Source organism: Lynx canadensis, chromosome B4, assembly GCF_007474595.2.
Source record: "Lynx canadensis isolate LIC74 chromosome B4, mLynCan4.pri.v2, whole genome shotgun sequence".
Classification (NCBI taxonomy): domain Eukaryota; kingdom Metazoa; phylum Chordata; class Mammalia; order Carnivora; family Felidae; genus Lynx; species Lynx canadensis.
This window is the reverse complement of record NC_044309.1, coordinates 15,670,271-15,697,687: the sequence shown is the minus strand read 5'-3', so window position 1 is coordinate 15,697,687 and position 27,417 is coordinate 15,670,271. Positions and strand designations below refer to the sequence as shown.

Genomic DNA, 27,417 nt, shown 5'->3' with positions numbered 1-27,417 from the left:
AGCAATTCCACTCTTAGGCATTTATCCGAAAGAAATAGAGATTTGCGACCATGCTGGTGTCCAGATATGAAAGAACTCTTACAGGTCAACAATAATAGATGTATGACCTAATTTAAAAATGGCAAAGGGTCTGAATAGACATTTCTTCAAAGAGAGTATGCAAAAAGAGTATCCAATAAGCACATGAAAAGATGCTTAGTGTCATTAGTCATAGGGAAATGCAAATCAACACCATAATGAGCTATCACTTTGTACCCACTAGGATAGCTAAATAAAGACAGACAATAACAAGTGTTGGTGAGGGGGTGGGAAACTGGAACCCTCATATGGTGCTGGTGGGGTGATAAAATGGTGTAGCATCTTTGGAAAATAGTCAGGTCCTAAAAATGTCAAACAGAGAGTTACCATATGAGTCGTCAATTCTAGTCCTGCTTAAATACCCAAGGGAATTGAAGCCATATGTCCACACAAAACCTTGTACATGAATGTTCACTGCGGCATGATTCATAATAGCCAAAAGGTAGAAACAAACCAAATGTCCATTAATTGCTGAATGGATAAACACACTGTGGTCTATCCATATAATGGAATACTACTCAGCCTCGGAAGGAATGAAATACCAACACATGCTGCAACATGGATGAAACACAAAAACATCACGTTGAGTAAAAGCAGCCAGTGACAAAAGACTGCATATGACACAATTCTGTTTATGTGAAATGTCCAGAGTGGACAAATCCATAGATTGAAAGTAGGTTCGTGGTTGCCTAGGGTTGGGAGAGCAGTAAAGAGGGAGGGGTAAATGAGCAGTGATTATTAATGGGGCAGAGTTTATCTCCAGGAGAATGCAAATGTAGAACTGGGGACAATGTTAGATACCTCAGTTGCCGTGGTACTGTAAGTTAAAAACACCTTTCCAAGGGGCCACTTGATAAACCTAAAAAGAACCTTACCTTTGTACCAGTAACCCAACTTCTAAAAACATATCCTAATGACATAATGAGAAACTTCAGCAAATATCTATGTACAAGAGTGTTTATTTCAACAGTATTTTTAATCAAAATAAGGTGGAAAAGATAGAATTAGCAAGCAATGGAGGATTAATTGAACTTAATATGGTACATCTATATGTTAAAGTTTTATGTATGCATTAAATTCAATGTTTTAAAAGAATATTTAATCACATAAAATGTGTGGTTATGTTATTTTATGTTAATAAAAATTAAGTTACAAAAGATCATGCTCAGTATGATCCCATTAATGTTTTCACAGTGTCATTAACCTGTAAAAATGACTGCATAGGGTGCAGTAATAAGTCTTTTAAATATTTTGTTTATAGTGTTTTGCATTTCTCTGTGGAATGGCTTAGAGTATATATTTCTATGCATATATAATTAGAAAAAAAACAATGATATATAGATATGTATATCTAACAGTCACTAAACTCTTAACTAATGTTGTTTGTGTGAATATTTAAAAATGTTGTTCAGTGAATATTAAGGAATTTCTCATTATCTCTCCATGGTAGGAGTCCCTTATCTGTACATATGCATTAAGTTAAAACAGGGTTTTGCAGGATGCCTGGGTGGCTCACTGCGCTCAGCATCTGACTTCGGCTTGGGTCATGATCACTCAGCTTGTGAGTTAGAGCCCCGTGTTGAGGTCTGTGCTGATAGCTTGGAGCCTGCTTTGGATTCCGTGTCTCCCTCTCATTCTGCCTCTCCCCCATTCATGCTCTGTCTCTCTCTGTCAAGAAGTAAATAAACATTGAAGACATTTTTTTAGAGCAGGGTTTTGCAAAAGCAGTGTGGTTGACATTTTGGGCCAGGTGACTTTTGTCGTGGTGGGAGGAGGGGAAGGTGTGGGTTGCCCTGAGCACTGGAACATGTTTAGCAGGACCCCTGGCCTCGCCCCACTCCATGACACTAGTGCACCCCAGCGTTACAACGAAATGTTGTCTTCACGTCTTGCCCAGTGTCCCTGGCAGGCAAAATTATTCTCAGTCTATAGTCACTGAATGAAAGGAGCCATTTTATAAAGGAAGAAAATTCTGGATTGTTTGAGAGTGGGATTTATCTATTGTAGACATCTACCTGTTTTCTCATACCGCTTGCTTTATAACTAGGGTAAACATGGTTTCATCAGGACACCAAGTTAAATAGCGACTTACCAAAATAGCTCTTGACTCTTCTTTTAATTTCTATGTACATTGCATGAATCTGCATTACATTTTTGTCTGAACATTGATAGCACTGATCACCTGTGTTGTTTCTGATTCTAACGCTGGTTGTTCCGTGCTCTATGCAGCTCGCTCAGCCGTAACGGGTAGCTGTGACAGTGATGGCCTTCGCATTATCAGAGGCTCCAGCTTCTTTTCCACGCCTTTTGCCACCATATGTGGTGACGAGATCCTGCCTCCTGTCACCATCATAGGCCCGGTGCTGTTCAACTTCTACTCAAATGCATACACCACTGCCTTGGGATTCAAGCTTGACTATAAGATAACCCGTGAGTAGCTATAATGATATTGTCTGGAATTTGCTTCTTTTCTTGAGTCATTCCCATAAGGAGTTTTAATGGTGATTCATACATCACCACTTGAAGACTCAGACACATTAAGGGGAAAAATTATCAATTAGATGCCTGCTCTACAAATACTTAGGCATTTTCTTCAAAAATCAACACAAAAAAACAAAAAATGGGGGGAGGGGACCTTTTCAATGAACTTTGGGTAGAACTACTCTTTGAAAACCAAATGGAAGATTGGAATTTATTTTGGTAATTTAAGTTAGAATTAACGTTCCTGCTGTCTTTAGTTGTTAGTATATTATACAAAGGTGACTTTGGGGCGCCTGGGTGGCGCAGTCGGTTACGCGTCCGACTTCAGCCAGGTCACGATCTCGCGGTCCGTGAGTTCGAGCCCCGCGTCAGGCTCTGGGCTGATGGCTCGGAGCCTGGAGCCTGTTTCCGATTCTGTGTCTCCCTCTCTCTCTGCCCCTCCCCCGTTCATGCTCTGTCTCTCTCTGTCCCAAAAATAAATAAAAAACGTTGAAAAAAAAAATTAAAAAAAAAAAAAAAAAAAAAAAAAAAAAGCTGACTTTTGGCCCGGACTATCCAGATACCTGTTTCATTTCTCCAAATCACTTTGCTAATGTGAAAAGCAGTATTTTATGATTTAGAAAAAAAGTTGAAGAGAATATCGTTGTGATGTTCTGTTCGGAAATAATTTTTAAATAATATACAAAAAGCATAAGGTCTAATGGAAAAGAAAAGATTGATATATTCAACTCTGTTATAATTTGCAACTTCTTTATTTCAAAGGCAAAGTGAAAAGGCATGTCATGGATTGAGCAATGGCCTTGGTAGCTACCAGGATCTTTTCATTTGCTATAGACGATGTAATCATGTATTTGAAACCCATAAGATTATGTTTCCCTATTTTCAATAGTCTTTTCCTCTCCTGCAATAAACTTGGTCAGGTCACTGGCCATTTTTAAGATGCCATCCCAGTTTCAGTAACGAGGGCACACAAATCTGGCCAAAGCTTTGTTTTGTTATGTCTTTACTTGACCAAAGATCATTGCTAAAGTTAAATCGTTTTCTTTCACTGCCCCCCATCCACAGAGAAGACTGGAAACTGACTCATGAAAAAGGCTTCTATAATTCATTCACATTAGCTGTGACCTGAGTCCTAATAACCCCATTTGTAAAGTGTGGCTGTGTGTGGTTCCGTAGGTCCATGGGCACAAAGAGAATGGATGTGGGCACAGTAAGCATTCCTTCCCCCAGTTGTCTTGTTGAATGAAGAGGAGCATCAGGTTGTTTTATTCTTGTGGCATCACTGGTGTTTTGGAGACTTAGATGCTGCTTTATGTTCTTCTAGTTTTAATCTCTCCTTTTCCCCAAAATACTGTAGGTAAGCTTTACCGTATCTATGATGAGAGTCTCATTTACAGAGTGTTGACTTTAAGATTTCAAATTCTGACAAGGTACAAATTTGGGGGCTTGGGGACATTGATAAGCTTTCAGAGACCAAATAACTGTGTATAAGCTGAAATAAAATAATGGTTACACAAATCTTATGTTTAATTCACTACATTTGTCTCCAGAGGTCTGAGTGTGTGAATACTTGTGGGCATGTAGAGAATTGCCTTCCTTGAAAAATGGGCTTACCTGAGGGTCTATAAACTAACCAAGCAAGCAGCCAACCAACAAATAACCTTACTAACCTTAAATGGCAGCTGTAATTTGTCATTTATAAGAGATGTAAATGGAATATATCTATTGACATTATATAAACCATAGAAATATCATCAAAATATACTAACATTGTAATTTTGGGATCATAATATAAACATAAGCCTTTCTCACTGTAAGGAATGGGGCACTTTCCATCATTGTGTGGCATAATCCAATCCTCCTTATATGTAAGGCCAAGCAAAAATAGTAATTTTATATTTTTAATAATGGGAATTGATTCTCTTTTTATGGCTGTTGTTTTTTGATTAATAGAAATAACCGAGGGCTCTGGGCTCTTGATTGCTGGAGTTAGGGTGGGGAGTAGAACTAGCCTCTTCATTCTTGCTAAATTAAAGACCATTACTCCAAATTTGGGCAAATACAGTCCTTACCAGTCTTGCAGCTAAATGAAAATACAAAGGACCCAAAAGCTATGCATCTGAGCCCATGAAAGGAACTAACCTTGAAAGTTCTAAAAACTATTTCCAACACTTCACCTTATAATAGTCTATCTTTGACAGAGGAGACTCTATATTTAAGATCTTTAATCTATATTAAAGATTTCCGGATCACAATCCTTCCTGGGTTCAGATGCTCACAACAAATCTGCATGCCTTTTCTAAGCTTCCAATTATCTCTGTCATCCCTCTCAATCTGTCAGTTAAACATAGGGAAGGGGCACTTGGGTGGACCAGTTGGTTAAGTGGCCGACTTCGGCTCAGGTCATGATCCCACAGCTTGTGAGTTCGAGCCCCATGTCGGGCTCTGTACTGACAGCGTGGAGCCTGAAGCCTGCTTCAGATTCTGTGTCTCCTCTCTCTGCTCCTCTTCTGCTTGTGCTCTGTCCCTCTCTCTAGCAACAATTAAAATAAATAAATAAATAAATAAATAAATAAATAAATAAATAAATAAATTTTAAAAACTTAAAAAAAAAAAAAAAAAAACGTTAGGAAAGGAAAGCGTAGTTATACCCCAACCACATGAAAGGTTCTTTCTCATTATTTTCATTCTGGTCATTAATTTGACTCAGACTCATTCTATTCCAAGATGTGCCTTAAAGTATTCTTCCCTGCTTCTACTCCCTTACTGTCTCTTTCTCTGAGCTCAGTGGAACAATCAATATTATTTGTAAACAACAATGAAGGGGGGGTTGAGTTTTTTTTAACACAGATGATTGTTATATCTCTTAGGGGAAAAGGTACAATAGAAAGGATATCTCAAAATTATTCTTTCATGAGTAATACTTGTTCTCATGAAATACTTGTTCTCTGTTTTCTATTGCAGCCTGTGGCGGTGTGTTCAACTTCTCCATCGGGGTCATCAGGAGCCCTGCCTATGCACATTCAGACTACCCCAACAATATACACTGTTTGTACACCATCATCGGCAGAGAGGACAGAGTGATTCAGCTCAAGTATGTAAGACAGATGTACCTTCTTTAAAATATGTTCAGCTCTATTTACGGAAAAGACAGTCCTTCACGATAAAGAACACTGATTCTTCTTGGAGGTATATAAGGGAACCTCGAGGAAGGGAGAGTGAAGTTTTTGTTGAGAGTGAAGTATAAATCCAGGAAATGGGTGTCCTTCCTCCCACACAAGCCAGTAGCGATTAGGGAGAAAAGCAGGCACTCCGCCAGTGAAAATGAATATTATAACTTTCCAACAGTTTCAAAAGAGCCTCGTATAATGGGTTGTAAAATTATAAACCTGTCTTGGGAACAACAAGAGAAAGTAGTATCCATTTGTTGGACACTTATTATATACACAAGGGACTTTAATTGGCACTTCACTTAATTCCCTTCTTTCATTCTGAAAACAGTCATATGAGGTATTTATTATTCAACTCAGTTTACTGATGAGAAAACTGAGGCTTAGAAGGGTCAAATAACTTTCTCAATGTGATATGCTATTAAATGAAGACTCAAAATCTGAATTCGCATCACATTTTCTCCCAAAGCCGTGTCCTTAATATTTCTCTTGAAGGGCAAATATTTCCTGACTACTTAAGAAGTGTATTTCTATCCACGTATCAGAACACTTCTAAACTGGTGCTATTCAGTATCGCTTATATCATCGGTAAAACTGTCCCCTAATCCTACCTACTCCCCGCAGGACTGATTAAGGGAATACGACCTCCAGTTATAAGTGATAAAGTTCAAAATCACATTCATCTGAGATGACGTATTTGTAAGTCTTGTATTTCAGTGATATACAGTTTATGGCAGAAAACTCTGAAAGCTGGTGTGGTTCACAGCAATCTAGAATTCTTTATAGAAGGTTGACGGGCTAGGTTCTCCCCTACCTAGCCCCCCGCCACCCCGACTAAATGTTTGTGATCACTTTCATCCCTAAAAACGATATCCTTTCTGCAGTTTCCCTCCAGGGACCTCATATATCAAACGGGTCTTTGGACGTAAAGACAAGTCTCACCCAGCCTGACTGGGTTCCTGTAGCAGACAGTAAGTGGTCTCTAGAATGGATCTTGAAGAAAGCCGATCTCCCCTGGGATTATTTGTAACGAAGCTGTGCCCAAAGGGTGAAAAAGCCCTTTAAGTCCTAGGAACAAAAGAATAAACCAAAGCTGTCAGATGGTCCAGAGCAGGAGGCCTATGAACAGAAGTGTAAGGAGTCAGTCTTGTCATCTGCCATGATGCGACGGCATTTGCTTCTACGTCCGCAGGATCATAGTTGATCTATATACTACATATGTTGATAACATATATTTCTGTTTCCTCCCTGGGCCCTGGGCTCATCATAGTCAAAGTCCATGTCAGCATGTTTGGAAAATTATTTATTAGGCTCTTTCCAAGAACCTAGAGCCTATGAAAGAGATACTACCTCAGGCATTAAAGAGGTTGTAGACAGTTGTAAAAGAGGACTTCCTCCACCAGTGCTCCCAAAGTGTGCTGGCGACATAAACTTTTCTGTCATTGGGACTTTCCACATATTTTTTGTGCTCTGGGAAAAATGATACAACATAAAAAGCCAAAGCCTCTCTGAGTCTTCTTGGAGACTCACATCTTTATCTTTCTTTGTGAATGCACATTGTGGAAAATAAATGCGTCATCCAAGGAGGATGAAAATAAATGCAGTATTTTTAGAAATGACCTGGCTATTGCTCTGCCCTCACCATCATCATCATCATCATCATCATCATCATCATCAGGACATTAAATATTACATGTGGTTAAAGAAAATAAAGAATTTTTCATCTTGTTCTTAATCACCAGCTTGGAAAAAATTGAACTAATGAAAAGCTTTAAAAGAATTTACCGATCTTTTTTTTTCCTTCAGGCTCTTAAAAGGAATTTTCAAATTAGATATTTTCAAATTATTCTGCCGATATGTTATTTATTGTAGCTGCTAGCAAAAAGAAAAAAAAAAAACTGAGAAAGCAGAAGAACTTCCAAAACAATGAGGGAAGGATATCAAATAATTCAAATAGGTTTAAGAAAAAACATGTTATAGTCAACACACCCTAAAATCCTAAAGATAAACCATGTGGAAAGGCTTGATTATTTGGGAACTCTGGGGTTAGTTACTTGAAATGACAGAGTGTAGGCCTTAGATCCATATACTATCTCAGGCCATAAAAGTAAAACTAAGGATGTATCTGTCAGGATAGTTTTGAGTGGTAACAAGCAAGCCCAAAGCACAGTAGCTTCATGAGCTCATTTCTCACCCTCACCTGTATGAGTATGTCCAATGTGGCCTGGTCACTCAGCAGCCCAGGCTGACAGAAGCTTCATTTGTACATTTGAATCCATGGTCCATCAGTGTAGTGGGAAGGCAGTATGGCCAACTGAGTAGTAACTTTTTAAAAACATCTTCCAAAAAGTAATGCATATCACTACTGCTTACATTTCTGTGGCCAAAGCAAGTCTTGGGGCCATGGTGAACCTCAGAGTGTGCACAGATGGGCAATTCTCTCAAACATCAGGAAGGCAGAGAGCTGGGGATGTGTGGTGAAGTTCCTGTTAACAACCACAGTGATCTTAAATGTCAGTTTTCGCTTATAGCAATCAAATCAGTAACACAGCATATTGTTTCTAATATTTTCTATCAAGTAAAGCATGGATATTCTGCTTCTAGTCTTTGTCTTTGTCTTTTTTTATTTTTATTTTTATTTATTTTTTGATTTTTTGGTTCCTTTTGTTCTTTTACAAGAACTAAAGGTATACTGTAATGGAAATCCAAATGGAGAACATCAGTATTAACAAGGTTCATTCCACAGGTTTAGTGATTTTGATGTGGTTCCCTCCACCTTCTGCTCCCAAGACTATCTGGCAATTTATGATGGTTCTAACACCAGTAATCCTCTTCTTGGAAAATTCTGTGGGTCCATTCTTCCACCAAATATTAAGAGCAACAATAACAGCATGCTTCTGGTATTCAAGACAGATTCGTTTCAAACAGCAAGAGGTTGGAAAATAACTTTCCATCAGACACTGGGTAAGAATTGTGGATATATGAATCTATTTTTCATGACTGTTACTTTTCTGCTTTATTTTTTTTCACCTGACCAAAGTTGCTTTTCATTTAAATTTTGAGGAATAGGTCACATAAAGTTTTGGTTTTAAAAATTACATATGCTGTATTTTGATTAAAAAAACAATCACTCAATGGAGCGCCTGGGTGGTTCAGTCGGTTAAGCATCCGACTTCGGCTCGGGTCATGATCTCACGGTTCATGGGTTCAAGCCCCGTGTTGGGCTCTGTGCTGACAGTTCGGAGACTGGAGCCTGCTTCGGATTCTGTGTCTCCTTCTCTCTCTGCCCCTCCCCCACTTGCGCTTTGTCTCTGTCTCTCAAAAATGAATAAACATTAAAAAAAATGACTCAACTAATATACCTCTTAGGTATACAAAGGTAAACTCTACCTACACAACCATCTCTAATGAGACCTGTGCCTCATTTTATCACTGACAGAAATGGTGGAATTTTAGCCTAAAAGCAGGCAAGGGCTCCATCAAGGAAAAAAGGCCTCATGACCTGTGTTGCCTTTATCTTTAAAATGATGAAGAGCCTTGGGAGGATTTTAAGTAAAAACTGCATGGCCAGACTTGACTTCTTTCTGGAAGGGTGATAGTGGTAGCAGGGTGGAGGAAGGCTGGAGAGGAGGGAACCTGTGACCTGACAAGAAGAAGCTCACTGCAGAATTCTGGATGGGAAAGGTTGAAGGCTCACATTGACACAGTGGGAATGGAAAATGAAGGAAAGATAAGAATTCAGAGAAACTGAGAAGGTAGAGTGCATGGGAAGTACAGTGTGGAAGTTGGTGACATATTGCAGGAGGAGAGGATTTGACGATTTCTAGATAGTGGCACCTTAGGAGGCTAAGATTTAGGGAAGAAATACTCGACTTAGTTTGGAGCAGTTGTGGTTGGAGGCCTCAGAGATACCTAGGTGGAGAAATACAGGAGGAAATTGATCCTCGAGAAGCAATTTGGGCTGGAGAGAATGATCTGAAAGTCTTCTAGAGGTGAAAGGAAAAGCTAGATGTGAGGTTAAATTGAAGACCGTTTATTCCCACTGCGTGTGAGAAGTAATTATATAAAATTGACTCAGAGCTTTGAGTCATTTAAACTCTAAATGAGTTAATCCATTCTGTCTATCTATATTCATAGCGTCAATGGCACAGTCTAAGAAAACTTACGTTTGACTCTGCAAAGTGCTTTGATTCCTCCATTTGGATATAGATGTGATTCATGTTCTGCAAATGAACAGCTCACCAAACGAATCACATTCCCTGTGAGTGAAGACTTAAAGAGACCTGAGACGTTTTCTGCAATAAGCTTTCTGAGTCACTCTTGAAACTCTTTCTTTCTCTTTACCCCATGCTGTGGATCACCTTCATCCCTCTGATACAGAGCAAAGCTTACCTTAAGCTTTCTTTACGTTTGATGTGTCGCTTTTTTGTGCATTTCTTGAGGGAAGCAATTAGACGTTCGTGGTGTGAAGGCTTCCTAACAAAATGCAGACATCATGACAAATTGTATCAGTAAACCACTTTGCCACCTATCGTACTTGGCTCGATCAACAATAACTCGAGAGCCAGTCTCACGGGCAGACAGGGAGTATTGCCTCAATAGACTTGCCTACGTGAAGTGGTGTGCAAAACGCAGAGGCTGTTTTGAAAGAAAAATTCATTTGCCTTTGGAGATTTTATTTCTTAATACACGAAAGAATTCACACATTCTTGCCTTTAGCACAGACTTTAGAATCAAATGACATATATTTGCATTTGTTCTTGCTACCTGCTTTCAAGTTGTTTTTCTTTTTTCCTAATATATTCTCACATGACCACTGAAATGGTCTTAAAGTGCTCCACGCTGTTGTCATCTGCACAAAGCTTCCCGAGTTAGTCAGTGTTCCCCAGCCTCGTTAATGACCGTGTTGTTTTTCTGAGCTACAAAGAAGGCATCTGTGGACTTATTGTGATTTGATGGAGTGAAGCAGCACAGGAGGAAAACTCTTGCCTTGTCAGAGTCACTGTTCACGTATGAGCACTTTGCTCTATCAGTCAATGACTGCTTTCCTCTGGTCACGGTTATAGGAAGGGTTCAAGTGCAGGGAACAAAAAGTGGACTGTCATTAGTTGCCCGAGTTGTGTGACCACTGCATTTCATGATGATGACTTTGACCTCTTTTTCATCTGTGTAATTGCCGTTGGACACTTGGAAATATCTAAGAAGTAATTTTAGGTAATCTTTAATAGTAATTTTTTACTGAAAACCTCGGTATTACCCTTTGGTATTGCTTTGGTCTCACAAAACTTTCAAGACCACACAGGTGAGCTTGCTGATCACTCTGCATAACTTTTCAATTTTGATTTTTGTTTGTTTGTGGTAAGGAAGTGGGGGAAAGAGCAATAACATTAGATTGAATTCTAGGGCTTATAGAACCTTTTAGTTACAGATCTGCATTAAAAAAAAAAAAAAACAAAAAAACAAAAAAACTAGCCAGTAAGCTGCACCTTTCACATCTGTCTCACCCATCGAAAGCCACCCCACTTTTCCATAAAGAGGGGAAAGAGCCTTGTGTGGACCCGACAGTCAACAGTCAACTGAATTTTTGACGGGGGATGTGCGGGTCAGTCTGGAAAACAGTATTTTCACAGAGTAAATAATTGCTGTAAAGACGAGACCATTTTAGCCTTTGACATCCCAGTTTTGTTCATCTTGTCACGCACTGGAGTTTTGCACATTCACTATTTACATTATACACTTGACAGTAATTTACTTCAACGTTTCAGAGGTCAGTAAAGAGCCCCATTCGTATAAGTCTGTGATCATAAGGTGAACTCCTTTGTTTGTATTGCTGATGGGTCAGAACAAATTTGGGGGAAATATCCTATAGTTTGTGTCAATTACTAAATGTGTAGGGAAACGGAGTTTCCTTCTGTATTCCAGGCCTGTAATGCACAGGGCGTAAGGTAAAAAGAAAGGAAGGCAGGTCCTTCATGGGGGCTCACATCTAACTGTAACATTAATCTGCCTTCCTCTCTCTCCCCCTGCACCCCAGCATTCCATGAATAATTCATCCTGAAAGAAGATAACCAGGAAAGGGATCATTCTGGGCTTAAGGGATCTGTGCAACTCTGAAATTATCTGAGTGTTTTCTCAAGAGCGTGCATTGCTTTCCTCTGATTGTCACTGGTATCGATGATCTTATCAAGTTTCAAAAGCCATCAGTCCTGTGGGTTTGGCTGAAATGGGAATGCTGTATATAGTGCAGAATTGACATGTTTAAGTGCCCTATAGTCTGTTCACTTCTGCCAGTTGAGTTTTTGTCCCTCCTTGACCACCAGGGGCTGCTTTGGCCATGACTGTGCTCACATGTATGTCCTGTGAAGCATTTCAGGCTTGCAAATGTATTTTTAAACCATCAAGGCCCCTGTTGCCTTTTACTGTCCCGGTCTCATGCCAGGGTGCTGCTCAGTCAGTCTTACTCACAACATGCTTGTCACGTTAGGCGTCAGGCTTCTAGATACTTGATTAGATCAGGGATTTAAAGTACATTTACTTGTGCAATGCCGTGGTACTTTCATGTGTGTTTTAAAGTAATGTCTTCTATAACACTTCAGCAAAATGTTGGGGTCAAAACTGACCCTGGCCTAATTAGCTGTGAGGTTGGTAGGCATTTTGCTCAGCGAGTAGCCCAGGAGAGAGTAAAAAGTGACCCTTCAGGATGACATGTCCTAGAAGGACAAAGACGTCACCCTGGGGAAGATGACAGGATTGGGGACAAGAGGTTCTCTTCCCCTAAGACTGTGAACACTGGATGTATGACTAAAGCTCCCAGCCCCCCCCCCCCATTACCCACAGCCCACGTGCTGAGGATGAGGCCACTCCCGGTCGCTAGCTGGGGTGTTCACCATATGGAGAACTAGTCAGGTGGCAATACGGTCAGGTTCACAGACCTTGCTGTGAGACAATGGCAAAAATACCAAAGTGCATGTTTAACAAGGACAAAATGAATCGTACTCCACAAGATGGGAATGTGCCCAGATGGGAAGAGCCATAGACGGGAAAGCAGGTGGCCATGACATAAGTGCTCCATTGCATCGTTGTCTGGTAAGATGCTTTAGAAAGATCCTGTAACATTTTTGACCTCCATTTTTATCCACTGAAAAAAGAAAAGTTTGAAACGTTATCACTTTCTTTCTTTTAAGAATGTGATGGGGATAAAGTAGCTAATCCCTGTGCACAGTTCCTTAGATGTCAAAGAGAGAGGCTGTTATGTCATCAGAAAGTAATGTTGAGGTCTTGGATTTCTGCAAGGTTGTGTGACCTTCCCCACCCTATCTCCAAGGTGGGGAAGAGGTGTGTGTACAGCTGGGGTCATTATCATCAACAGGACCGCTCCAGGGTGCCTTGATCTTTTTGTTTGTTCTTACTCACTTTGCACTGAAATCTAACTAGCAAACCCTAATGTTTGTTTTGTAACTATATCTGAAATCAAAAGCTAAATTCTGGTTAAATGCTAATGCCTGGCAGAGGTCTAGCGCATAGTACTCCACCACTATTGGCTGGTTGACTGTTCTGAAGAATAAATGGGCACATTGCGCCTCCTTAACAAGTACCTTATAGGTAATATAAATGATACACTCTACATTATTGTATCTAGATGCGCCTCCTTCCCAATCATGGTTCATACAGTTCAGCTGTGACTCAGGGTGGAAACTTGGATCATTTTCATACCAAGAGAATCAGGACTTCTAGATGACACTCAACCTTTGGGTCATGTGCGTCTGCTCTCTGGATTTTTGCCCACTGCCGTAACGTGTGGAAAACGGCTCCCTAACATGCTGAAAGAAGGCACCAGGAGCAGTGGGAGAGAGCCAAGGGAGCTGAACTTGACTTTGTTTGTAAGAGGGGACAGGAGAAGAAGGAAAGGGAGACTGACAAAGGCAATGAGAGTTGCAGCCCCAAAGATGGAAAATATAGTCAAAACAGATGGAGAAAAATATCACAACATGTCAGAATCAGACTCTGGTTTCTAGTTATTTCTTAGTTTCACAGTTTTGGTGTTATGTTTGGACGTTGAGAGGCACTCTAAAAATCTGTAGCTAAACAATAAAAGAATAAACTTAAGTATACCCAGTAACTCTAAATATTGATATGGGTATGTTTCCATGTGCTTCCTGACAGCCTGATAAAAGCTGCCAAACCATATTACTTTTAAAAGTACAAATACAATAAGAGAATTGAGTTACAACTTGAATAATTTTATAAATCATTGCTCTAGTAACTCTCAGTTTAGCAATAATGAGGGTATTACTCGAAAGCACTGGCGTTTGTCTGTTCTTTTAATGTCATTTGCTCCCTCTGATGAAGTCTGAGAATGAGATGAGCTGAAATGGTACACCCATTTGTAGAAAATTAGACTAAGCTTATTTCCGCCCTTGTTAAGCCTTCTAAATTTCACTGTTGATTGGACTTCCCTTGAGAGATGATGTCAAAGCCAAGGTTATCTGTGATCTCTTCTTGGTGGGTTTTGCCGAGAAGGGTTTTTTTGCTGAGCTGAGAATGCAGGGCTTCGATAAAGAAAACAACAATGCTTGGTTCACCAAAACCTTATGAAAGCAAGTAGACAGGAGTAAAATTCCAGGTCAGTAAAAGGAAAGGAAAGATTTTTATTAAAATGTATTCCAACATCAGAATCTGTGCTCCCACCCCCACCCCCACCCCCACCTCTGCAATGACCTGATTGCTGTGTCTGGTCTCCAAGAGTAGGGCTGTCACTGGGGAAATAAAACCAGTTGGTGCTGTGGAGACCAAGCTGAGTGACAAAATTGAGTTAGTGGTAAACCATAAGATAACACTGGGAAACATTCAGATGCACAAGACCTGGAAAGCAATTATTCTGCATAACCTAAACCACATCAGCCCTTCTCAAAATGGAACCCAGCCTCATCGCAGATGTTCTCAAAACCAGGTGCTTTGAGTTACATTATTTGTAACCATAGATCCCCTATAATAATTATTATCCTTACTCAGATCAGCTTGACTTTGATGTAGCGTTTGCAGGAGCATAAAAGCAAACTATCTCTGGTCAGCAATAAACACTTAAAAAAATTCTTTGGTTATAAATCAGTTCAGAAACAAAACATCACTAGGACCATGGGTCTGTATTCTTCTTGTCATTTTATACACAAACAAATCTGTTAATGTGCAGGAGCTGTATGTTCCGCTCACTCCCAAGTGAAGACATCACAAACTCCCAAGGCGTGATGACAGTGGCCACCTGTCCCGGAGCATCCGTTATGCTCTGGATGTAACACAGGGGCTTTCCCTGGATAGTCTCATCTAATCTACACAACTGCCCACAAGACAGGGACGGTCCCATTTTACAAAGGAAGAAATAGGAAGTTAAGAGATTAAGTTATTTGTCTGTGGTCAACGTGTTGTAAGAGGCAAAGCCAAGCTTTGAACCAGGTGTAATTGTCTCCCAGATTTGCCTTTTTCCTAATCAATCCACATCAGCTCTGTGGCAGTTAGTAAACATAGCCAGGGACGAAGAGGGATTCTGGGGTGAGTTGTCTGACAGGCAGGTCATGTCTCTAATTCCTGTTTGGGGTAGACTGAGCTACTTTTCTCTGCTTTCGTCTTCTTGCTGCCACCTGCTTTCTAATAACAGCATTCCAATTTGTACTGAGCCCCGAATAGTACATTAGCCCATAGGCTATATTACATAAACAGTGTGTATAACTACAGCAATCATATTATATTATAAGATTAATATTATATAATATTTGTATTATAATTTTATATTCTAAAACAGTTATATTTTTGTTATACTAGGCTGTATTTACAGTTTATAAATAAATATATAGTCATATATTTTATACTGTATATTTGTAATGTTTATATTATAAGTAATGTTTACATGAAATATCATGTATGAATATATAACATATGTATATGCAGTATACATTTAATAGATGCATATTATAGCTCACAATACATATTATATTAGTATAATTCTACAATATCACAATATATGCCATAAAATAACATTGTCTTCTGATGTTGACAAGTAAATGTCACATCTGTTTTATTGGCTTTCCATGGCATTTTGATAAAGAATTAGCACAGTTATGTGGAATACAGTTGTATTGGAATGTAAGGGTAATAAATCTCTGTGTAACAAATAAAACCTTCTAGCCCCAAATTATGCCTTCCAATTTAGTGAAATTCCTTACCACAGGATTCTGACAAAATGAAGTGATTTGGACATGTATTTTTATGGTTTAGCCCTGATTGGTACTCTTATAAAGATGAGTTTATGAATTGAGGAACTAAGTCACAAAGACATTACGTAACTTGCCAGGGTCACTTAGCAAGTCTTGAGCAGAAGTGGGAAAGTAATCCTTGTCTCCATTTTGTCTCCACCACAGTAACAAAAGTTGAAATATCCCGAGCACAGTGCACAAGCTAATGTATCAGGAAGAACAACCAAATGGTTCCATGTCCCCATTTAAATGATTTTTTAAAAAGCTTTGGGAAACTTTGTCTGGTTTTATGAATTCCGTAAATTCCTTTATATTACAATCTATTTTATGACGGTTAAATAGTGCTTTGCTATTAAGCCTGCTCTCTCCAAACAGAACATTTAAAGATTTTTTCTGACTTTGATTTTATAATTGTCAATGTTAAGTAAATAAAGCCATCCTTCTGTTATTATTTTATTGAAGAACAATTGACATACAATATTGCATTAGTTTCAGGTGTATAGCATAGTGTTTCAGTATTTAATACATTACAAAATGGTCACCACAGTAAGTCTAGTTACCATCTGTCCCCATACAAAGTTGTTACAATATTATTGACTGTATTCCCTATGCTGTGCTTCACATCCCAATGTCTAACTTTTTTTTTTGTAACTGAAAGATTGTACCACTTAGTCCCCTTCACCCACTTCATCCAATCCCCTCACTTCTGCAACTATTCATTTGCTCTCTGTATCTATGAGTCTGTTTGTTTCATTTGGTCATTTATTTTGATTTTTTAAGTTTTTTTTTTTAACATTTATTCATTTTTGAGAGACAGAGAGAGAGCAGGAGCAGGGGAGGAACAGAGAGAGGGAGACACAGAGCACAAGTGGGGGAGAGGCAGAAAGAGAGGGAGACACACAATCCGAAGCAGGATCCAGGCTCTGAGCTGTCAGCACAGAGCACGACGTGGGGCTTGAACTCACAGACTGAGAGATCGTGATCTGAGCCAAAGTCAGCGGCTTAACCGACTGAGCCACCCAGGCACCCCATATTTATTTTGATTTTTAGATTCAACCCATAAGTGAAGTCATATGGCATTTGTCCTTCTCTGTCTGTACTTATTTCACTTAGCATAATACCTTCTAGGTCCATCCGTATTGTTGCAAATGGCAAGATTTCATTTTTTTATGAGTGAGTAATGTTCCAGTGTGTGTGTGTGTGTGTGTGTGTGCGCGCATCTTTGTCTGTGTATTGCTCATCTTTATGCATTCATCCATCTGTGGACATTTCTTTTGCTTCCATTACTTGGCTGTTTTAAATAATGTCGCAATGAACATGGGAGCGCCTGTGTCTTTTCAAATCACTGTTTTCATTTTCTTCAGATCAATACCTAAAGTGGAATTGGTGGACTATAGGGTAGCTCTGTTTTTAATTTTTGGAGGAAACTCCGTACTGTTTTTCACAGTGGCTACACCAGTTTACATTTCCACCAACAGTGCAAGAAGCCTCCCTTTTCTCCGTATCTTCGCCAATACTTTATTCTTTCTCGTCTTTTTGCTAATAGCCATTCTTTCGGTGTAAGTCGTACTTCTTTTATATAGTGTAGTTTGCACATTCACGTATCCTCTGTTTTACAAATGATTAAATTTGCTCTGCTTGCTGAAACCTAATGCTCAGAGATTAAATTTTCTTAAGTAATAGACCTAACATGATTTATCATTGCAAATTTTTAGCTACAGAGGCATTTTCCACTGCTCAGGCGGTGTTTTAAATCTTTCAGTGATGTTTTATTGTTATCCTGCTAATTGTCTCTTGACAATCAAATATGCCGTAAAAATCAACTAAGTTAGCTTTAAAAACAGGTTAATACATAGGACAAAAACGTTGTTTTGTATACATCGAATACGTGTTTATAATATAATAGCAACTCTATAAATCAAGAAATATGTTTAATTCCAAGAATTCCCCTCGTAAACTCAGCATAGATGCGAAGATCCACCTAATAACTATTTACATTTTCTATTCATTCCTTCATTGTTTATTCAAAAGTATTCACCAGCTACTTGCTGTGTAGGCAGTGAACTTCTCTTGCAAATACAAAGATGAACTGAACAAGGTCCGTATTCTTGAGAGGTTGATTCAAGTTAGGAGGTGCCTGGGAGCAGTTAAGTATCAACTCTTGATTTTGCCTTAGGTCATGATTTCACGGTGTGTGGGATCTAGCCCTGCATCAGGCTCTGTGCTGACAACATGGAGCCTGTTTGGGATCCTCTCTCCCTCTCTGCCCCTCCCCTGCTCGTGCATACAGGAGCTCTCTCTCTCTCTCTCTCTTTTTCTCTTTCTTTCTCATTAAATAAAGCTTTGTGTTTTTTTAAAGTAGAGGAGTTGGGGGGGGGGGGGCCTGGGTGGCTCATTCGGTAAAGCATCGACTTCAGCTCAGGTCATGATCTCACGGTTTGTAAGTTCAAGCCCCACGTCAGGCTCTATGTTGACAGCTCAGAGCCTGGAGCCTGCTTTGAAATTCTGTGTCTCTCTCTCTCTCTGCCCCTCCCCCATCTCTCTCTCTCTCTCTTCTCTCTCTCTCAAAAATAATAAAATAAACATTTTTTTAAAAAAGTAGAAGAGTAAGTAATTGTAAATTTGGGATAATAAATGCTTTTTGACAGAAGAATGTGCCAAGGACAGTGGAGGCAGAAATAAGGACCTGTGTTTCTTTGGTGTTGAGTAAAAAGGACACAGGATTGTTAGAGAAAGCATTACAGAGTGTGAACCCTGAGCTGTAGTGTGATCGTTAACAGTGTAAGCTCTAGGGGCGCCTGGGAGGCTCAGTCTGTTAAGCATCCGATTTTGGCTCAGGACATGACGGTTCGTGGGTTCAAGCTCCACGTCAGGCTCTGTGCTGACAGCTCAAAGCCTGGAGCCTGTGTTGGATTCTGTGTCTCCCTCTCTGCCCCAGCCCCACTTGCGCTCTGTTTCTCTCAAAAACGAATAAATGTTAAAAAAATATTATAAAAAAAAAAAAAAAGAGCGTAAGCTCAGGAGCAAGACTTCCTAGGTGCAAACTCAGTTCTTGTACATCCCAACAAGTTTGGCCTTGGACACTTTTCCTCTCTACATCTTGATTACCTCATCTCTGAAATGGGCATGCTAATAATAACTACCAGATAAGGTTGTGGTGAAGGTTAGACTAAAAAATTCCCTGGCACTCATTTAGCATGTAATAAATCTTAGCTTTAAATAGTACTAGCTTGGGAGGGTGAAAAGGCATTCATTGGGAAAACATTCTATGAAGAAGGAGAAACACGTATAATGTTGTAGGTCATGCCATTTCAGAAGCTACAGACTGATCGGCAGATCCTTTGGTGATGCTTTGGGATATAAGGTGGAGAACAACTTTATTCTTCTTTGTCAAGATCATTTTAAATATTCAAGGGCCTATAGTTTTCCATTTAAATTTTAAAATGAGCATGTTGTTTTTTTTTTAAGTGAGCATTTTTAAATAGAAACAGAAAGATCTTGCTGGGGGTTTGATAAGAATTACATTAAATCTGTGCATCAATTTAGGAATAATTGACATTTTTACTATGTTGTGTCTTCCAGTCCGTGAACATGTATGTCCCTCCGTTTAGTTAGGTCTCCTCCGATTTCTTTTATCATTTTGTCATTTTCAGCACATAGATCCTGTGTATGTTTCATGAAGTGTATACCTAAGGATTTAGTTTTCTTTGGAGCAATCATATTTTTAATTTTGGTTTCCATATGTTTATTATTCAAATATAGAAATGTGACTGACTATTATGTATTGTTCGTGTTTTTTGAGTTCTTGCTGAACTCACTAGTTTTTGAATTTTTACGCAGATTCCTTGGGATGTTCTACATCTGAAAATAGTGGCAATTTTATTTCTTCCTCTCCAGTCTGTCTATGTATTTCTTCTTGCCTATTAACTGTCAAGAATTCCGAAATGATGTAGAACATGAGTGATGAAAACAAGGTATCCTTGCCTTGTTTCTGATCTTACAAGGAAAACATGTAGTTTCTCACCATTAATATCATGTTAGTTGCAGATTTTTATAGATACTTTGTGTCAAGTTGAGAAAATTCCTTTCTAGTCTTAGTTTGCTGAGGGTTTTTATCATGAAAGCAAGTCGGATCGTACTAAATCCTTTCCTGCAACAGTTGACATGATAATATGATCAGAATATTTGATTTAGCAAATCATTTTTAAAATTTCAAAGTTAGTGAGACTAATTCTCATGAAATGCACGTAGACTGATGATGCATACATAAAGTGTTTTCAGTAATATCTAAATAATGTGAAATTAGTAGAAAGATAATGATAAAATTCTCCTAAGTTTGTTATACATTGTATTACTCTTTTTCTAGTGACTATAGCTACTGATTAGTTGCTGAAATTACCCTTCTTTTAGTATTTTAGTTTTATGCTTCCCAAATATTACCAGACTAAGTACATATTCTAAATTAAATTAGGCTGGGTCTCAAATTAGGATTTTTACAATGAGTCCAACTGAGTCACGTTACCAAACACAAGCAAATGAAAACAAAAACACACAATTCGTGTTACAAAAACCACCAAATTGTTTTTCTAGTATAACATAAATATAATACCTAAAAGTTCATGCCTGTTTGAGGTTAGGGGGGTAGAAAAATAAATCCAATCTGCTTTTAGAGAAAAAGATGAAACACATTCATCTGGAACCTAGCTGCATTTTTAAAAATGAATTCATGGCTTTAGGGCAATTGAATAATGCAGCTTTGAAAATCACAGTGAGATTTATTCCAAGAAAGGATTCTGGAGCGCTAGCCCTGTGTCCTGTGTGGTTGAAGGGAAGCTAATCTGGTACACCCCCATTTCCCTGAAGCACCAGCTTTAAAGGGTTTGTGTTCTGTTTCCTGTGCTTCTATCTGCTTCCTTTAACTACCGGCTAAAGCCCCAGCTGGCTCACTGGGGAACAGGAAAATGCCTGAAGTCAGGCCAGTCTTTATCTGTGAGTATGGCTTCCCGTTTGCCATGTGTCCAAGTGGTAGCCGTCCAGGGGCAGGCAGAGATCCTATCCAGAAGACCTCCATAGCATGTCAGCCACAATGTAACGTCAGCCACAAAAATGTCAATCCTCATGATAACTATTTAGAAATGTATCTGTCCCCACTAAAGGCTTCAAGATGTTTTGTCTTAGATAATATAACTATTTTGCTTTGTCAGATTTATCCTGGCTTGAGCTTCATTCTGAGGTTTAATTTCCTGGAGGGAAATAATTTAGGATTCGGTTACTGATTTTTAATTGAGTAGAGCTCAACCCACATTTCACTGCTTACAATGGGTTTGTATTTCCACTATTTCTGTAGCCAAACGTTTTCTTTCTCTAAAGAAGTAGCTCTTTTGTAGGAAGTGTTTCCAATGTGGAGAAGACGGTTGGAGTGACATTTGTTCTCGGGCATAGGGAGTGTCGTTATAGAGCGCTTCTGACAGGACATGACTGATGAACTGGGTGCTGATGGATGAGAGTTTGCTGGATGGTAGAATGTGTGTAGTAACAAGGAAGATGATGGATTTATGGTGCTAAACGACATGTCAAGGTTAAGGGTTGATACTAGTTAAAAAGGACAGGGAGATTTAAAAATATGAATATAGTAAACAGATATTAATTTCTTGTGTATGAAACTATTTCACAGTCACAGAGTTCTTCGTGTTATGTCATGTTTTTGCTGAACTATACAAATCCAGAACTGGGGGGGGGGGGGGGGGGGGGCGCCTGGGTGGCGCAGTCGCTTAAGCGTCCGACTTCGGCTCAGGTCACGATCTCGCGGTCCGTGAGTTCGAGCCCCGCGTCGGGCTCTGGGCTGACGGCTCGGAGCCTGGAGCCTGTTTCCGATTCTGTGTCTCCCTCTCTCTCTGCCCCTCCCCTGTTCACGCTCTGTCTCTCAGTAATAATTAAATGTTAAAAAAAAAAAAAAAAAGAAAGAAATACAGAACTGGTAGTGTGGCAAAGCACGTTTTGGGTAAGGGATCCTTCTTGGTTAATATTTCTCTCTGTGTTTCCCCAAATACAAACATTTATGGTTCCATTTGCTGTAGGAGGAGCACTCCGAAGCACAGAACAGTTGTACCATGTTTAAGTACTAAAGTGGGGGGATAGGGCAACTATAACCATTTCCTTCACCAAACAAACACCGAAAGGTGTTTACTCATATATTATACTTATGTCAATTATACTCACTCATATTAATGTATTACTCAAATATAGTATATTTGAGTACATAATATTATTCAAACATAGTATGAATCATGGAATTCGTTCACATAATGTTATGCTTACTTCAGTTATTTGACTATTTTGGCCAGGATGGTCTGAAGACCGTGTTAATCCTCCTTTTTTAAAATCCTGTGTATATTCTGTGAATTAAGCAATGCACTCTATTACAGTTTAATAACTCGAACCAGCTTTTTGTGTGTTTTGGTCGGCTATTGCCACAGCGACGCTGCATAACAAATCACCCAAATTCAGCGCTTATCCCCACAGCATTTATTGTTGTCACTTGGGGCTCAGCAGACTCGTCGTCTGCCTGTTCCAGGCCGCAGAAGGACGGCACTTGGCTTTCTATTTCAGGGCGCGTTCAAGTCTGCTCTATGTGACCCCGCTTTGTCTTTCACCAGAAGCTACCTAGGGCGTGAGCTCCCGGTGGATGTCGCACAGGAGCACCAGCCAAAAACCACAAAGCCCACTTCAGACCCCTTCCTACTTCCAGCCCATTAATATTCTTAAGTCACTTGGCCAAGCCTCACATCAGAGCACAGAGAAGTAAACCCTGTCCATTCTAATGAACTGCAAAGAGAGAGGCTAAAGAGTTAAGAATCATCCATTCGATCAGTCAGTCTGTGACAGCCCACACCAAGGAATTTTGTGTGTTTGCTTTTGGGTTCCCTGGAGGGGGGGTGTGTCTGTCTTATGACCTTAGTCCTGGGGGCACCAGTACTGCTGAATATTAAGTGTGTATAAGAGCCCCCACTCCGCCCAAGTACAGTCGTCATTTTGCCCTTATTAATCCGTTAGTAACAATGAATACACAAGGGGTACTAAGACAGTTGGAGCTTTTAAAAAATAACAGTTAATTTTTAAAGCTGACGCAGGAACAGAATAAAGCCCAGCAACACCAGTTTCCCACATACAAACCTCCACGTGTTACACCCTTCTTCTCCCCAGCCCATGCCATTGGCGTGTCCTCTCTCCTGGTCTTATCTTCCTCCATCCGTCCTGCTCCTTTGCGTGAGATGCTACCACCAGATAGGGTTTCCATCAGATGTGATTAGAAAGTGCATTCTGACCCTCCCACTCTTCTAATCAAAAACCTTTCAAGTGCATCCCCATTATGCACAGAATGCACACGGTTCTCAAGGTCAAACTCAATGAACTTGACAGCTGAGGCCCCCCTCTCCAGAACAGCGAGTCCTGTTTCCCAGTCGTGTTATTCTCCTTCATGGACTCTATCGTTGTTACTAACAGAACCATGCTTTCCCATGCATATAATCCAAATCCTTGTACACTTCGCCTTTGGTTGTGAAGTTCTGAAGGAACCTAGAAGTGCCAATACCAATCCCATTTCCACACGGTCTTGTCCTGTTTATCCTTCAAGACCCAAATCAAATGTCACCTCTTTCTTGGACGTTCTACATCCTTCACAGCCTGAAGTAGTCTCTCCCTTCCTGCAGAACTCACAAGACTTTCCTGCCTCTTATAAGGCGCCTATTATTTTCTGAATTGTATTATCGTCATTTATCTGTCTTGTCACTGCTGTTGGACTACCATTTATTCCCCCCCCCCTCAATGTTGAATATGTTTCTTTTGACTATTAAAACAATATTTCTTTTGACTATTAATGACATTTGTCAGTTCATTAATACCCTAACTCTTCCCGGTTAGGGGAAGTTGTTCTTCCCTGTTTTGCGTGTCAGTCAGGTTAAGTGGTTTTCTTTTTCCTTTGTTGATGTTTATTTATTTTTGAGAGAGAGAGAGAGACAGAACATGAGCAGGGGAGGGACAGAGAGACAGGGGGACACAGAATCTGAAGCAGGTTCCAGGCTCTGAGCTGTCAGCACAGAGCCCAACGCGGGGCTCGAACTCACAAACCGTGGTTCGTGACCTGAGCCAAAGGGGGACGCTTAACCGACTGAGCCACCCAGGCACCCAGGTTAAGTGGTTTTCTTAAGTAACAGTCAGTCCGCATTGGATACAAAAGCTGTGCAAATTCCAGCTCTTTCTTTAGTTTGTGGGCCTGTTTCACGTGAGCAGAATCATTAGCAATATGCAGTTCAGCCCTGGGCATTGCTTTCTTTTCAGAATAATTTTGTCCTAGATACCATCTATGGGTTTATCAGGGATTGGGCCTTTGGGTGCATTTCAACTCTAGGAAACATCTGACTGTGCAAATAATCTATCATTTTACCTGACTTAGAAGCTCTGGACAGGGCAGCCTGACCTACTAAATAATGCACCTGTACTGAGAAACACTGCACAACTGATACCCTCCTCATTTCAGGAGGGCTGCTGTGTTTCCACTTCCTGCCGAGCTCCAAGTCCAAAATATTAGTGCCCCCTGATGTCGAAAGCAATCCTTTCCCTGTTAACAGATCAATAAATACAATGAGATGGATAAATGAAAGGCCAGGGTCAGTGAGATTCAACTTTGGAACTAATAACGATCTATATTTGTGCAGAATGTAAGCTTTATGAACATTATTTTGGACCACTTAATCCCAATTCCTACTAGGGTTGTTTTGAATTTAGCTCATGTGCACGGTTTCAAAATCGTCAATAACTTTGTCTTCCTTTTACTCTCTTCTGACGTCACTTTTGAAGTAATTGCCTTGGACTGTGAAATGGACAAAACCAAGTCCTATGTTCTGATAATGTCGTTCTATATTTTTTTGTAGTAGAACTTTCTGTCATCTTGAGAGTATTCTTTATCTGTCTTTTGTATTTTTATCATGAATTTCAAAGTGGACTTTTTTTTCCCAATTAAGTTCCTTTTCAGTTTCCCTTTCTTTTTGGAATAAAAATCACATATGTAGTGTGTTTTAATATAAACTGGACCTTAGTGTTAGATGTGTGTTAGATGAGTGTTAGTAGTGTTAGATGTGTTAGTGTTAGTATGTGTTAGATAGTGTTAGATGAGATGCCCCTCAGCCTCTTTCTGGCAGATTATTTAGTAAAAGGTTTCTTGAGAACCAGTTTTCTTGGAGTGCTAGGCAAATTCTTCATAAATTCAGTTTTCCATCTGATAGGGTTCATAAACGCAGAACATAAAAGTAAAATATGGTCATGCTTTCCACAGGTTTTGTTATGCAAAATACTTTATTTTCTATAAAATTGGATTTTTTTTTTGGATTTTTTTCAAGGATAGGAAAAACTTCAATAAATCCCATCCACAGTTCTCGAAATGCCCATAAAACTAAATACAATTCCCCACTTTTCTAGGTGACTAGGCGGGGACTAAAGTGTCGGTGATAGGAGCAGAAAGGAAATATGGAACAAAAAAGCTAATACGGTGGGAACAACACCCGCACAAGCCATCTGATAGCGTCCACCTGAAGCTCCGGGCACCATCTGATAATGTCCATGCACGTGTGACCGAACTAGAAACTATATGATTTTTAAAACCCTCCCTGTAAAATTTAAGATCTATTCCCTTTGGTCTGCGTAGTGATGTGTCTTTGTTTTTAACACAGGGCCTCAGCAAGGATGTGGTGGTTATCTGACAGGTTCAAGCGATACCTTTGCCTCTCCTGATGCTGACTCCAATGGAAGATATGACAAGAATTTAAACTGTGTATGGTTCATAGTTGCACCTGTAAACAAAGTGGTTAAACTCACCTTCAAAACATTTGCTCTGGAGGCACCAAGTAGTGCACAAAGATGCATATATGATTATGTAAAGGTAAGGCCATTGTATTTCTTAACAGAGTCTTCTAACCCGGACTTTAATATGATACATGCCAGTTGGCACCATTCAGGAGGAAGTCATGAAATGTTGAGTACTGCTAGTGGTTAAAATGACATATTCTTCAATGATATAACATTTATTATTACAGATGTCCTATCTTCATCTCAAGTTAATCTTTAATCTGGATGGATGAGCCAGAAATTGCATGTGGCTTATAACATTAGCTTTAAGATTCCCTCTTCATTCATGCTTTGTTGAGAGATGATCAGTGGAAAGGTGGGTTGTATGGAAAGAGACACTCAAAAGACCTTTGGCAAATCCTAGAATAAAGTTTGTATCTTTACTGTCCATATGACCTTTAGATGTAGAAAATAACTTAGTTCTGAAATCCCATTAAAAGGAAGCTGAATTTTTGCTGACTCGTTAATATTAAGTTACTGTACCCATCAGGCTAGATGACTTCAGATTAAACCGTCTAATTAGTATCAGTCAGTGTATTCTACAACGCTTTGGGGTGGAAGACAAGTGTGGCAAGATTTGTGCCCAAGGGAACTTAAATCTGATTATTAAAGTAGTGGGTGACGCGTGCAAATCTACAATAAACAGTTCAGGACAGTCAATATTGAAGGGCCAGATAATGCATTGGATAGAGGCTCGAAGCAATGTGCAAGTTTAAAAGGGAGGAAAGTTCATGATGATCTGGCTTGAACAAGAAAGGCTTCAGGGGCGCCTGGGTGGCTCAGTCGGTTAAGTGTCCGACTTGGGCTCAGGTCGTGATCTCGCAGTCCTTGAGTTCGAGCCCTGCGTCGGGCTCTGTGCTGACAGCTCAGAGCCTGGAGCCTGTTTCAGATTCTGCGTCTCCCTCTCTCTGACCCTCCCCCATTCATGCTCTGTCTCAAAAATAAAAAATGTTAAAAAAAATTTTTTTTAAAAAGAAAGGCTTCATAGGGTGCCAGAAAGCATATTCTCAGGAGAGAAGGCATTCCAGGCAAAGTACACATAAAAAGAAGGGGAGTATGGACGTTGGCATATGTGTGTTCTTGAAGGGGTGAAGGGACTGCCTTTTTTTTTTTTTTTGAGAGGAATATTGCGAAAAAGTAGCAAGAAATAAGATCGCCTACGTGGAGATACACCCAGATCACAAAGAATCTTGAAAAGTCTAATTAATGACTTCAGATTTTATGCAGTTGAAAATAAGGAAGGATTGAAGGCTTTCCACTGAGTAATATGATGAGAGCAGCATTTACGGAAGACTAATATGGAATCAGCACTGCAGGTAGATGGTGAGCAGAGAGTCTGGAGTTAAGACCCCAGGGAGAGGTTACCGTTAGGTAAGGAGGGTATAGAGACGGAAATCACAAGCTGGTGCAAGAACTTTTAAGTTTAAAACTTGTCTTAAATTTTAAAGAAGTCATTTTCTTTAAAAAGGGGGAAGGAAGAGTCATAGTTGGAGTACCCATTGGGCACTTAATTATATACTGTTGTATTTTTACTGTGCTAA

The 27,417-nt window shown here is 39.7% G+C and overlaps 1 protein-coding gene across 1 annotated transcript in view; it reads left to right on the top strand.

The window, feature by feature from the left end:
- The window catches only part of CUBN (cubilin), a 277,621-nt gene that overhangs the window by 227,955 nt on the left and 22,249 nt on the right, over positions 1-27,417 (top strand). The window contains exons 57-60 of the mRNA XM_030320462.1: positions 2,308-2,508; positions 5,524-5,653; positions 8,476-8,693; positions 25,702-25,910. Coding sequence (XP_030176322.1) covers positions 2,308-2,508; positions 5,524-5,653; positions 8,476-8,693; positions 25,702-25,910 — 758 coding nt within the window. The remainder of the gene's footprint in view (positions 1-2,307; positions 2,509-5,523; positions 5,654-8,475; positions 8,694-25,701; positions 25,911-27,417) is intronic.